The sequence below is a fragment of the Megalobrama amblycephala genome, linkage group LG24 (assembly GCF_018812025.1).
Source record: "Megalobrama amblycephala isolate DHTTF-2021 linkage group LG24, ASM1881202v1, whole genome shotgun sequence".
NCBI lineage: Eukaryota > Metazoa > Chordata > Actinopteri > Cypriniformes > Xenocyprididae > Megalobrama > Megalobrama amblycephala.
In genome coordinates, this window is record NC_063067.1 from 10,399,554 (window position 1) to 10,412,981 (window position 13,428).

General features: G+C 37.2%; 1 protein-coding gene across 7 annotated transcripts in view; it reads left to right on the plus strand.

The window, feature by feature from the left end:
- kcng1 (potassium voltage-gated channel, subfamily G, member 1) overlaps positions 1-13,008 on the plus strand; it is a 76,468-nt gene extending 63,460 nt beyond the window's left edge. For 4 of the 7 annotated variants that reach the window (XM_048179051.1, XM_048179052.1, XM_048179050.1 and 1 more), the window contains 2 exons: positions 5,495-6,360; positions 11,737-13,008. In XM_048179051.1, the coding sequence (XP_048035008.1) occupies positions 5,569-6,360; positions 11,737-12,516 (1,572 nt within the window). In that variant the 5' untranslated portion in view covers positions 5,495-5,568 and the 3' untranslated portion in view covers positions 12,517-13,008. The remainder of the gene's footprint in view (positions 1-5,494; positions 6,361-11,736) is intronic. The other 3 variants (XM_048179054.1, XM_048179053.1, XM_048179055.1) reach the window with 1 other exon arrangement.
- Positions 13,009-13,428: the final 420 nt, after the last annotated feature.

Sequence of the window (13,428 nt, forward strand, 5' to 3'; positions counted from 1 at the left end):
GGGGAAAGCTGTTCTTTGAAAGCAGAGGGTTGAGATCTTCAGAGCTCAGTTTTCTAGTACATGATGAAGGTTAGCGGTGTTAGGTTTGGAAAGTGTGCTCAGCGTGTTACTGGCAGAATCACAGTCCTGTGACTCAGAGGCAATCTGGAGAAAAAGCCCCGGAGCAAAGCTGTGATCTCGCTGCGTCAGAGAGAAATATACGCTTGAAACTCACCGTTACCAATGCTGCAGTTCAAAGGGTCGCTCTTTTCTCGCACACTCTTTCATTCTGTCCGTCCGTACTGTAGTTCCTTAAAAGGAATAGTTCACTAAAAAGAAAACTGTCATCGTTTACTCATCCTCTTGTTGTTCCAAACCAGCTGACTTTCTTTCTTTCCTTCGTAGAAGAGAAATCTTGATGTGAACAATGAAATACTGAGACCAGAACACACGATAAAAGAAGTTTGTCTAACTCAAACACTGTATTCCAAGTCTTCTGAAGCCATAAAATGGTTTAAATGAAAAACGGACTGAAATTGAAGACGTTAGTCATCAAAAATCACACATTTTCAAACGTAGTACATTAAGAAGCATTGCACTAGATTTGGTCAATAATGGCAAACAGCATGTGTCATAACCAACAAAACTACTGTATGTGTGGCTTCTGAACACTTGCTATACAACGCAAAAGTCATACGGACTACTTCTATGGTACTGTTAGGACAGGGTTGTAGGCCATTCAGAACTGAATTGAGAAAACCTTTAAAATCTGATTTCAATTCATGAAAAAAAAGAAAAGATTTTCTTCCTTTATAAACATTCTTAAATCAAGGAATAGTTACTTGAGCAGCAAAATTACTAAAGATCATTGGGTGTTGTTTTCTGAAAAATTGATCAAAATTAAGTGACTTTATGCTTAAAACAAGAAGAATATATCTGTGCAATATATAAAGTGGTCAGAAAAGTACATTTTTTAGTTTCTTTTTCTTTTAATTTTGATGCAATTTTAAGAAAACAAGACTTGGTATCTTGTTGTTTTGCTTCTCAAGTAATTGCATCTTGATTTAAGAATGTTTAGATATTTGTACTGGAAAACAAGACAAAAAATGTAATTTAAATGCAAAGAAGTAGAATTAAAATGAACTGAAATTTACAGAAATTCACATAAAACTACTTTTTAAACTACAAAAGCAAAGTTTTGTGTTTGCTAAAAGACCTGTTAGAAAGTTAAAAAGTAGATGTTGCAATCTTTTATAGGCCTTAAAGACTGGAAGGAAGGAAGAAAGAAAGAAATTCAAAGAATATATATATATATATATATATATATATATATATATATATATATATATATATATATATATATATAAAATCACATATATCACACTCTTGAATTAAACGGGTTCTTCAGTTCTGAAATTTGCACAAGCTAGTCACAATTTGCTTTACTTTTATGGAAAACTTTTTTCTTTTTTTCAGAATTTCTTGTTTTGTTTTACACAAAATGCCATATGTGTTCAGAACAACATGAGTACAAATGATGAGAATTTTAAATTTCTGGCACTGTATTTTAAAACCCTGGTTCAGATGTTTTCTTTGCCCAGTCTTTGGAAACTGGCATCTCTGTCCATCAGCTTAAAGGATTAGTTCACTTTCAAATAAAATGATGTGGATGGATGCACATTCTTAAGCTTCATACTCGATGGTCCCGTTCACATTATAAAGCTCGGATGCGTCAGGATATTTATTAATATAACTTTATTAATAAAATAAATATCATTATTTATTAATATAATAATTGTGTTCATCAGAAAGAAGAAAGTCATATACACCTAGGATGGCTTGAGGATGAGAAAAGCTTGGGGTAATTTTCAATTGAAAATGAACTAATCCTTTAAAAAGCCACCAGTTGCCATTCCAAAGACGTTCGTTCCTCTTCTCAACCTCTTCTTCCTGTCACTGTGTGGAATTTGTTGACTCCTTCCTTTCATCCACTTATTCTCATGTCACTCCTTCTTTGACACTCAGCCCTCCTTAAGATAAAAGCCAGCACGAGAGGAAGATAAAGGCAGTAAAGACAGCGGACGTTCTTCGGCAGCCCAGTGGTTGGCACACGCTTAATTTGACAGGTCGGAAACAAAAGGCCAAGCGTAATCATTATCTCGCGCCGACTGACAGTGCAGGTGCTTAATAAGCATGCAGTGACGCACTCGCTTCCTGATTTTAGCAATCCGAAGGCTCCTATCTTGGCCCCTGATTGGTGCCTGAACACACAGGGCCGCAGACACTAATTTGTAACTTGTGAACCCATTACAGCTTAATCATGGTAATTGATTTAATTAGTTTGGACACTGGCCATGGAGGGTATGAAGCATCTGGGAGCAGTGTTGTGCGCCATTCGGTATTGAATAGAGAATGACTTTTAAATTCTAATTGAATTTCTGAATTTGATATTTGGATTGGGTAGCAGACAGGGTACAAGACAGGAGGTGGAATTACAATAAATTGACATTCAACAAAATTAATGTAACTGAATTTATATTTTATGTATTTATATATTACATTACCTTTTTAAATGTATTTTTATTATATTAATTAATTAAATTAGATTTGTCATTTTAATATATGATATATTAAATAAACTTCAAATTAAATATATATATACATATTCAACAGTTCGTACACAATTAGATTATGTTGACATTGTATTATTGACGATGTAATTTTTAACTAGAAATGCAACATTATTAAAGACAATCTATTAAAGTTGTTTAAAAGTTTTGAAGAAAATTGAAGCACTGAAAAAGAGCATTGAAGAGATGATAGATAGATTGATAGACAGACGGATGGATGGATAAACGGACAGAGAGATAGATAGACAGATAGATGGATGGATAGAGAGATAGATGGGTGGATGGATGGATGGATGGATGGAGACTGAGAGAAATAGATAGATGGATAGACAGACAGACGAACGGATGGACGAATGGATGAGAGACTAGATAGATAGATAGACGGATGGATGAGAGACATTGATAGACAGACGGATGGATGGATGGAGAAATAGATATACGGACAGATGGATGGATGGATAGACGGACAGATAGATAGATAGATGGATGGATAGATGGACGGATGGATAGAGAGATAGATATACGGACAGATGGATGGATGGATGGATGGATGGATGGATGATAGAAGAATAATAGACAGATAGATGGATGGATGGATGGATGGACGGACAGATGGATGGATAGATAGACTGACAGATAGATGGATAGAGAGATAGATACAGTATACGGACAGATGGATGGATGGATAGATAGATGGATAGACGGACGGATGGATAGAGAGATAGATATACGGACAGATGGATGGATGGATGGATGGATAGATAGAAGAATGATAGACTGACAGACAGAGAGATAGATAGATAGATAGATAGATAGATAGATAGATAGATAGATAGATAGATAGATAGATAGATAGATATACGAACAGATGGATGGATGATGGATGTACAGGTAGATAGATAGGTGGGTGGGTGAATGGGATGGACAGACAGACACAGAGACGGATAGATAGACTGACAGATGGTGAGATGTTGAGCATGAAACTTCAAATCCATTTGGTTTTATCAGGATTGTGGTTCACATCACACTGTTAGAAGAAAGGCGTCTAAGGTTGAAAATACTCCACTTGTGTAGGTGAACATTTGAGATGAGTTTGAAAGAGAGGTGTTGGAAGCACTTGAGTTATTCATTTTCACACTCTTAGTTGGATGGGGAGGCTTCCTGTTGCGGCTATCACAGGCTAGGTTGTTGCGTGCCAAGACATGATGTTAACTTGTTTCGCAAGAGTTCATTCATCAGCAGATCCCACGCAACAAGTCAGAACATAAAGCATCTTATCTGAAGGACCCAGATGCTCCTAAAACAGCAGATGAAAGTGTTGCAGATAAGAAAATCAAGAAATGCAAATGATTGGTCAAAAGTCTGAAGGTAGTTGCATGAAGATAGCATCAGGTTTTATAAAAATCTTGAACTCCATAGCAGTCTTACCAACAATGTCCATCGTTTCGATCAGTGTGTGCATTGGAGACATCCAATCAAATCAGGGGAATTGACTACTGCACTCTTGAGTCTTCCCCAAAAAGTAAACAGCAGGATTATTGATTAACATTAACCCGGGAGGTTTGTGTCCATTAGGAAGTACTTTTTAGTGCATTACAGCGGAAGAGGGACACAAGTGATGTCATCAGCCTAGCCGAGCATCTCACAGGCGACCACTTATTGTAATAGCATTCTCTTTATCTCGTTACCTCTTGCGGATAGGTTTTTCATTTTAGTGGCTGAGTTCATTCATCCCTTAAAAAGTGTTTTTTGTTTGTCCTAAAATGTTTTTTCTTGGTATGATGTGCTACAAACATCTTATTGCAGCCAGTTTTTAAAGAAATATTCTGGGTTAAGTACTGTAAGTTTCATTGGCAGCACTTGGCTACGGAAGAGGATTAGGGCCAAGCAATAATAAAAAAATAAAACCATCTCGAGATTAAAGTTGTTAAATTTCGAGAAAAAACTCGAGATGAATAAACTCATTAAATTACGAGAAAAAACTCGTTAAATTTCGAGAAAAAAGTCGAAATAAAACTTTTAAAAATAAAGTGATTAAATTACGAGAAAAAAAGCATTAAATTATGAGAATTTAACAACATTTTTCTCATAATTTAACGAATTTGTTCTCGTAATTTAACAACTTTTTTCTTGTAATTTAATGACTTTATTCTCAACATTTTATCTCGACTTTTTTCTTGAAATTTAACCATTTTTTTCTCGTAATTTAATGAGTTTATTCTCAACATTTTATCTCTTTATACAAATCTTTTGTTTTCGAATCATGATTCGGAGCGCCAAAGTCATGTGATTTCAGTAAACGAAGCTTTGCTATGTCATAAGTAATTCGAAATTTTAATGGTTCACCACTGGGGGGCGTGACTTTGGCAGTTTGATACATGCTCCGAACCACTGAATCGAAACAAAAGATTCGCAAAGCTTCGAAGCTTCATGAAGCAGTGTTTTGAAATCGCCCATCTCTAGATATTGTTGAATAAAGTCGTTATTTTGTTTTTTGGCACACAAAAAGTATCGTCGCTTCATGACATAATGGTTGAACCGCTGTAGTCACATGAACTGTTTTAAATATGTCTTTAGTAGCTTTCTGGACATCTGAAAGTGTTAATTGTCTTGCTGTCAATGCAGGCCTCACTGAGCCATTGGATTTCATCAAAAATATCTTAATTTGTGTTCTGAAGATGAACGAAGGTCTTACGGGTGTGGAATGACATGAGGGCGAGTAATTAATGACAGAATTTTGGGTGAACTAACCTCCTAACTTGTATCAAGAATGAATGGCCAGAAAGTTAATAGTCACTCAGATGTCTGTCAGTGTTTATAGTGACCATAACATTTCACAATTCATAATCCTTTAATCACTAATCTGACATCCCCCTCTCATTTAGCAGGTCACTCTTTGAGAGGAAGCGCTGGACTCCAGGCATGTGACAGCCGCTGAGGTGGAGGTGGCCGGTGAAAGATGACTTTACTGGCAGGGGATGGTTCGGATTATGACTACAGCGCTTTAAGTTGCACCTCGGACACCTCTCTGAACGCTCCACCCATCCAGGAGCAAGAGGCCCTAAAGGGCGTTTATTATAAACGAGCGCAACGACTGCCTCCGACCGACCCCAACATCACCGATGCGCTCCATCCCGACGACAACGGAAACCTGCCGTCCTGCGGCCAGCGGCTGCATGTCATCATTAACGTGGGCGGCCTCCGGTACCAGCTTCCGTGGACCACGCTGGAGGACTTCCCGCTCTCGCGCCTGGGCCAGCTGCGCCTGTGCAGCAGCTTTGACGAGATCATGCGGGTGTGCGACGACTACGACGTGGTCCACAACGAGTTCTTCTTCGACCGCAGTCCCTGCGCCTTCCGGACCATCCTCACCTTCCTGCGCGCCGGGAAGCTGCGCTCTCTGCGTGAGATGTGCGCCCTGTCCTTCCAAGAGGAGCTGCTCTACTGGGGCGTCCCGGAGGAAAGCTTGGAATGGTGCTGCCGGCGACGCCTCCTGCAGCGCGTGGAGGAGTGCGATGAGCTAGAGCGGGTGGCGGAGGAGGACGAGGACGACGAGGATGACAGCGAAAGCGGTTTGGCCGGGGAGTCTCGTCTTGCCCGCTGCATGGGAAAACTAAGAGACATGGTAGAGAAGCCTCACTCCGGCCTGCCGGGGAAGATCTTCGCCTGCCTGTCGGTCCTGTTTGTCACCATAACAGCCATCAACCTGTCCATAAGCACCATGCCTGCTATGAGAGAGGAGGAGGAGACTGTAAGTATCCATCTAATACCTTCAAAAGTTTGCATTTTGAGAGAAATTAAACTTTTATTCAGTAAGAACAAATTAAATGTATCAAAAGTAACAGTATATATTAAAATATTTATATTTCAAATAAATTATGTTCTTTTGAACTTTCTATTAGAATCATGGTTTCTACAAAAATATGAAGCAGCAGAACTGTTTTCAACATTGATAATAATTAGAAATGTTTCTTAAGCAGCAAATCTGCATATTAGAATGATTTCTGAAGGATCATGTGACACTGAAGACTGATGCTGAAAATTCAGCTTTGATCACAGGAATAAATGACATTTTAAAATATATTCAAATAAAAAAAATACTTAATTTAAATAATATTTCATAATATTACTGTTTTTACTGTATTTTTTAATTTTATAAATGCAGCTTTGTTGAGCATAAGAGACATCTTTCAAAAACATTCATGAAATCAAACCAACCCCAAACTTTTGAACGGTACTGTAAATCGGATTTGTATTAAAAAACACAATTCTGGCTGTTACAGATAAGCTGATAATTATGTTATACTGATAAATCATTAATGAGTGATATTTAAATTCTATATTTCATCTAAATGAAATGAAAATAAAACACTAAAAATTAATTATAAATATTACAAGTGAATTTTAGCATCAAAACATTACATGTATGTCAAATGTATATTAATTTTGAGAATTGCAAAAGATTACATTTAATGTGTTATCCAGTTATTAATTTTTAAAGATTAAGTTTAAGTATTAGTTAGCGTGTAAAGTAAATGTAAAAATAAGGAAAATTAGCATGCATGCACAATTGAATATTACATTATTTTAATATTAAAAATAACTAATACTGATAAATAAAATTCTAATATTGGACAGTAACTGATATAGTAATGATTTATACACTGTAAAAAATTATTTTCATGATTGTTATCATTTTTTTCTTTTGTTAAAGGTGCTAAAGAGGATGTTTTGTTTTATACATTTTTGCAATATTACTTGAAACTGTCTTTACTAACTGATAAAAGACTATTAAGTGCACTGAAAGGAATAATATCAATATACATCATCTGTGCACGAGGTAGGGCCTTAAAAACATCAGCCAATCGTTTACGCGATCATCGTGTACACGATTGGCCCTCTGGCTTGTCAATCACTGCCATGACGTTCCTTGTGAGAGACGAGCGCGGCTGCGCGCTCCAGTAACTTTCCACACTCCATGTTTTTGTCAGGAGACAGGAATAACAACTGCAGATTATGAGTTACCTGCGGTGAGTCCGACATAATGAATCCACTAACACGACATAAACACTCGTGTTCCAATACTCGTGCACGAGTTTTGGGAGGCGTTCACTCGAAATGAGCTGTGAAGGAGGGGGGTTGTTCTTACGCATGTGCTCATTTCAAAAACTCACTAACAGTCTTTGGTTTCTGAGTCGACGAAAAGATCCTCTTTAGCACCTTTAAATAAACTTCAATAATTAATGTAGTTCAGATAACATAATATTTTGAGTTTCTGTTGATTAAATCAATCGCCTTTATTGTATTAACTCAAATTTTTAATTACAATGAACTCAAAATTGTAAGGCAACCAGGTAACTTACTTTTTTAAGTTAAACCAACAAGTTACAGTGTAATGCATCCCTAAAAAATACTTCAATTCAGGTTAGCTCCCTGCAGACGATCTAGCTTCCTGTAGTTGGATCTCAAACACACATAAACCAGTTAGTCAAGGTATTTACGTTCACTAAATACCTTGAAAATTACAGCCAGGTGTCTCAGAACTCATCTCTGCAGGAAGGAAGATCTCAAGGAGCAAGATCAAGCACACTTACTTCAGATCATCAAGCTCCAAGACCCCTGTTCAGAATCGTTCTGCTCAACCAGAGGAAATCTGCTCCAGCAGACGGTCATCTTTTTCCAGAAATGATTTGTGGCAATTAGACCGAGTCGCGCGTTAAACCAGCTCTGTCACTAATTGAATTAAGACACCCATTGTCTCGGATAACATCAGTCACTGGAATAATTAAAATGGCTGCCCCTGGTACAGAGAAAAACAGAGCATAGAAAATTCAATTAAGCATTAAACCAACATAGCATCAGCATCAGACAGAGTCTCTGTCCATTTCATAAATGACGTCCTTTGTGTATGTCACAGGCTATTTATGGTAACCTACTGTGAGGAAACAAGACAGTTGTCTAAGACTCATCAAGTATTTACTGACAAATCCAAATAATACTGTTACATTTTTAGTAGCCTATTGGCTTCATGTGACATCTTCGTAACATTTAGACCAGTGGTTTTAATTTTATCTGCATGATAATAATAATAATAATCTCAAGAGGGTTTATCTTTTTGTTTTTTGAGGTGTGTTTATATAAACCCAGGAAGTAAAAATGCAGTCAAGTAGTTCTAACATGTGCTGAAGCAATATAAATACAATCAATATTTATATAATGAGGTGTTATTTTCAGTGCGCTTAGTCACTGGCACCATTTTCACAGTTGAGCTGAATTCATTTACTGTACCACAATCAACACATTTTTCTTACTTTGTTGTTGTTAGTCTTCAAGGTGCAATCCTAGGATTTAATGAGAACAGAAAAGACACACTGAGGATCGAGGTGAGGCGAGGTGACATAAAAATATGCAGCAAAGTTCTGAAAACACCTTTTGGAAGGATGTGTTTACATTAATCTCCAGCGACCTCTAGTGTTCCACTAACAGTATTGCAGCTGAGAACCAGACATTGGCTGGGATTAGAGGCATAGTTCAGCAAAAAAAAATGAACATCCTTGCATCATTTACTCGCCTTAATGCCATTCCAAAGTAGTATGATTTTTTTTTTTTCTACTGCAGAACAGAAAAAAAAGATGTTTTATGATTAGAAGATGTTGTATGTTTCAGCTATTTTTGTCCATACCGTGCAAGTCACTGGGGTCCAAAAGTTTCAAGCTCCAGAAAAGAGGACACTAAGCAATATTCACAACAATTGAAGTTGCAGAAACAGCAAAAACTTACTTTACTTTACAGTATGAAACACATTTATCTTTATTTCTTTATTTGTTGTGAATGTTGTTGTTTTTATCTTGGCTTGTATCCAGTTCCAAATACAATTTGCATTTTATATATTATATATATATACAAGCAAATCAAGACAATGATGAACTTAAGTACACTTAATGTCAAACTTCAAACCTTTTATTGTCACCGAATACAATAAAACATGATTTTGCATGGCGACCCCACAGAAAAAGCAACAGTAAAAAATACTACTAGTAAAAAATTAAGTGAATAAAAGATAATTAAATTATATTAGAATAAGATTTTAGTGTTTTTAAGATTGTTTTTAAAGAAATTACCAACAACACTGCATTTATTTGCTTAATATACAGTAAAAACAGTAATATTATGAAATATTACTACAATTTAAATTATTACAATTACAATTTATGTAAATTAATCATTGTACAATCATGTATCTTAATCAAATCTTAATCATTACTCCAGTCTTCAATGTCACATGATCCTTCAGAAATCATTCTAATATGATGATGGGTTGCTTTTTCAGGATCCTTTGATGAATATAAAGTTCAAAAGAGCATTTATTTGAAATAAAAAATCTTTTGTAACACTAACATAAAAAAAAAAATCTCTAATATTGGTTGGATAAGGTACTGTTTTATACACTGTAAAAAAATATTTTCATGATTTGTTATCACAACATTTTTTCTTTTGTCAAATCAACAATTAATGTGGTTCAGATAATATAATATTTAGAGATTCTGTTGATTAAATCAATCGCCTTCATTGTATTAACTCAAATTTTTAATTTCAATGAACTCAAAATTTTAAGGTAACCAGGTAACTTTTTTAAGTTAAACCAACAAATCTATTTTACAGTGTAGTGCATCCCTAAAAAAATAAGATCGCTGTGGAAATACAAACCAGAAGCACAGAAGCGCAGTGAAAAGTGAAAAGAAGCAGGGCTACATAAGGTCTATAAAGTATGAATGTGTGTAGTATGAATGTAATCCAGATGTACTACATTCGCCATGTTGTCATTATCGTGTGACATGCAGTGTCAGTTGCATCGCTTCACCTCCATTCACAAATCCTCTCCCGTGGCCTCATGGGATAGTAAAGTGTCCATAGTATGCACAATTCCGAATCTCACCTAAAGTAGTAAGTCATCCAGGTACTTTTTGCCTACTCTTTTATGAGTACTGTGAATTCGAACTAGGGCTGCTGGGTAAACAATATCGATTTCTCGATATTAATCGATTCTCATTTTTACGAACCGATATCGATTCTTAAATCCCAAGAATTGATTAGTCTAGTCTGTTTTCAGTTGATGAATGAACAGAACATGTAGCGCCTCCCATCCAATAAATCGCAATTATCTTTGTTACTTTTGATATGAAGCAAAGTCTCAGATTTCAAATGACGTCCATCTTATTATGAGATTCAAAAAATAAATACAGTTTTGGCGCTGTTTAACGTGACACGTGACAGATTGCTTTAGCGTCTCGGTTAAAGAGAAGCGGCAGCACGAGCGCATGTGAACATCCTCTCCTCCGCTTTAATATCAGTTACAGCGTGAAATAAACATGAATAAACATCAGAAGGTATGTTAAAAGAAACAGTACAAACTTACCGAAATCCGTATCATGTCTCGTGTAATAGCTCAATCAGTGCTTTAATCTCGGAAAGACGTCAGTAAAACAGCTTGTAAACAATGTCACGTAACGTCACATTTACCTCAGAAAAACGTGACCATAAACTCATTAGTCAGCTAGAAAATTGTACTCTAGAAAGCAGCATTCTGATAAATATAGCTATGCACTATGATGTTCTTCAATAATGCATGTTTGAATAAATCAGTTATGACAGCCATGATTTAAATGTTTATTTAAAAAAAAAAAAAATTAATTGGAATAGAAATATGATTATGTAATTCTAAACTTTATTTATTATTAAAAAAACATAATTGAGTGTAATTTGTGTTTGTATATAAATAAGTTAATTTTAACCTTCAATATTATTATAGTAGTACCAGTTTACTACCATGTGTAGATTACAGCATTAGTCAAGAGATTTTTTTCCTCTAGAAAGTTTGCCATGTACTGTATCTGATATACTACATCCACAAATAATCGATATTGAATCGAATCAAAATCATAATCGAATCACATGCATGTGAATAGAAATCGAATCGTGAAAATTGTGTCAATACCCAGCCCTAATTCGAACATACTTTTTTTTTTTTGTCACATACTGTTTTTCGCCTACTATATAGTAGGGAAGTATGTGATTTTGGATGTAGCCATAGTCCCAAGTTATTAAACTTTCCATTTATCTATTTCAGGGGAAATGCTCTCAGATGTGCTACAACATCTTCATAGTGGAGACGGTGTGTGTGGCCTGGTTCTCGCTGGAGTTCACGCTGCGCTTCATCCAAGACCGCAGCAAGTTGGCCTTCCTCCGGCGACCGCTCAACCTGATCGATGTCATAGCAATCCTGCCCTACTACATCACGCTGGTGGTGGACAGCACCTCCACGGGGGAGAAACGCTTGGGCTCGGGCAGCAGTTACTTGGACAAAGTGGGCCTTGTGCTGAGGGTGCTGCGGGCGTTGCGCATCCTCTATGTGATGCGGCTGGCGCGGCACTCACTCGGACTCCAGACGCTCGGGCTGACGGCGCGCAGGTGTACGCGGGAGTTTGGTCTGCTCCTCCTCTTCCTCTGCGTCGCCATTGCGCTTTTTTCCCCGCTCGTCTACCTGATCGAGAACGAGGCGGCGGCCACGCGAGAGTTCAGTAGCATTCCCGCCACCTACTGGTGGGCAGTGATCACAATGACGACAGTGGGTTATGGCGACATGGTGCCGCGCAGCATCCCCGGACAGGTGGTGGCGCTCAGCAGCATCCTCAGCGGGATCCTGCTCATGGCGTTCCCCGTCACCTCCATCTTCCACACGTTCTCGCGCTCCTACGTGGAGCTCAAACAGGAGCAGCAGCGGCTGCTGCAGCGGAGGACTCACTTCCTGCTGCGCAGCCGCATTGCGGGGCTGGGCAGCAACCTGTCGTTGGAGAGCGACGTGCTCTTCCCTAGCGTCTCGTCTGACCACAGAAACCGAGAGGAGTAAAAGTGCTGGACGTGGAATAAAAAGCTTTTTTTTTTAAATGTTGTTTTACATATTGTCCATCAACTATCCATTCAAAGACTTTTAGGGTGCTCAGTCGTGAACGTTCCAGCAGAATTGACTTCCAAGTTTAAGTTAAACATATCTGAACCATTCTGACCTCACTAATCAAGGTCTTTGGGTTTATTTGAAAATGAATGGCTTGAATCTTAATGGAATAGTTCACCCAAAAAATGATATTCTGTCATCATTTATTCACCTTCATGACATTCCAAACCTTCTTCTGTAGAACACGAGAAGATCATTTTTAATAATACATTAGTTGCCCTATTCAATTATGATGAACTTTCATGCCTTTCACAATTTTATGTCAAGTCACCTTTATTTATATAGCGCTTTATTCAAATCAGCTTTACAGTGATGAACAAGAAAATAATGGGTTGCACTTTATTTTACAGTACGTGCACTTGTGTGTACTTACAGTGTACTTACCTAAGAAAGTACCGGGTAATAGAGTAACTACATGGGTTAAGGTTAGGTTTAAGGGTAGATTCAGGGTTAGTACGTAGTTATTACCCAGTTATTGTAATTACTCTAATAAATATAGCTGCAAGCAGCAGTTAAGGGGTCAAGCACAACAGAAGCAAACAAGGAAGCTAGCAGCAGACCAACAATGTCATAATGAACTATGATAGCAACTGAGACAATCAGACTAACAGTACTACAGTATTATACCTCAGAGTGCCCCCATACATAAGCGTGTCAAATTTGGTGAAAATATCTCATTTCGTTTTGGAGTTATAGACATTTATATGTATTAACACATAAAAAATTACCCACACCTGACTGTTTTTTTGTCCATTAGCATATAGTCAACGACCTGTTATCAATTTTCCAACGGTGGTTTTGTCTCAA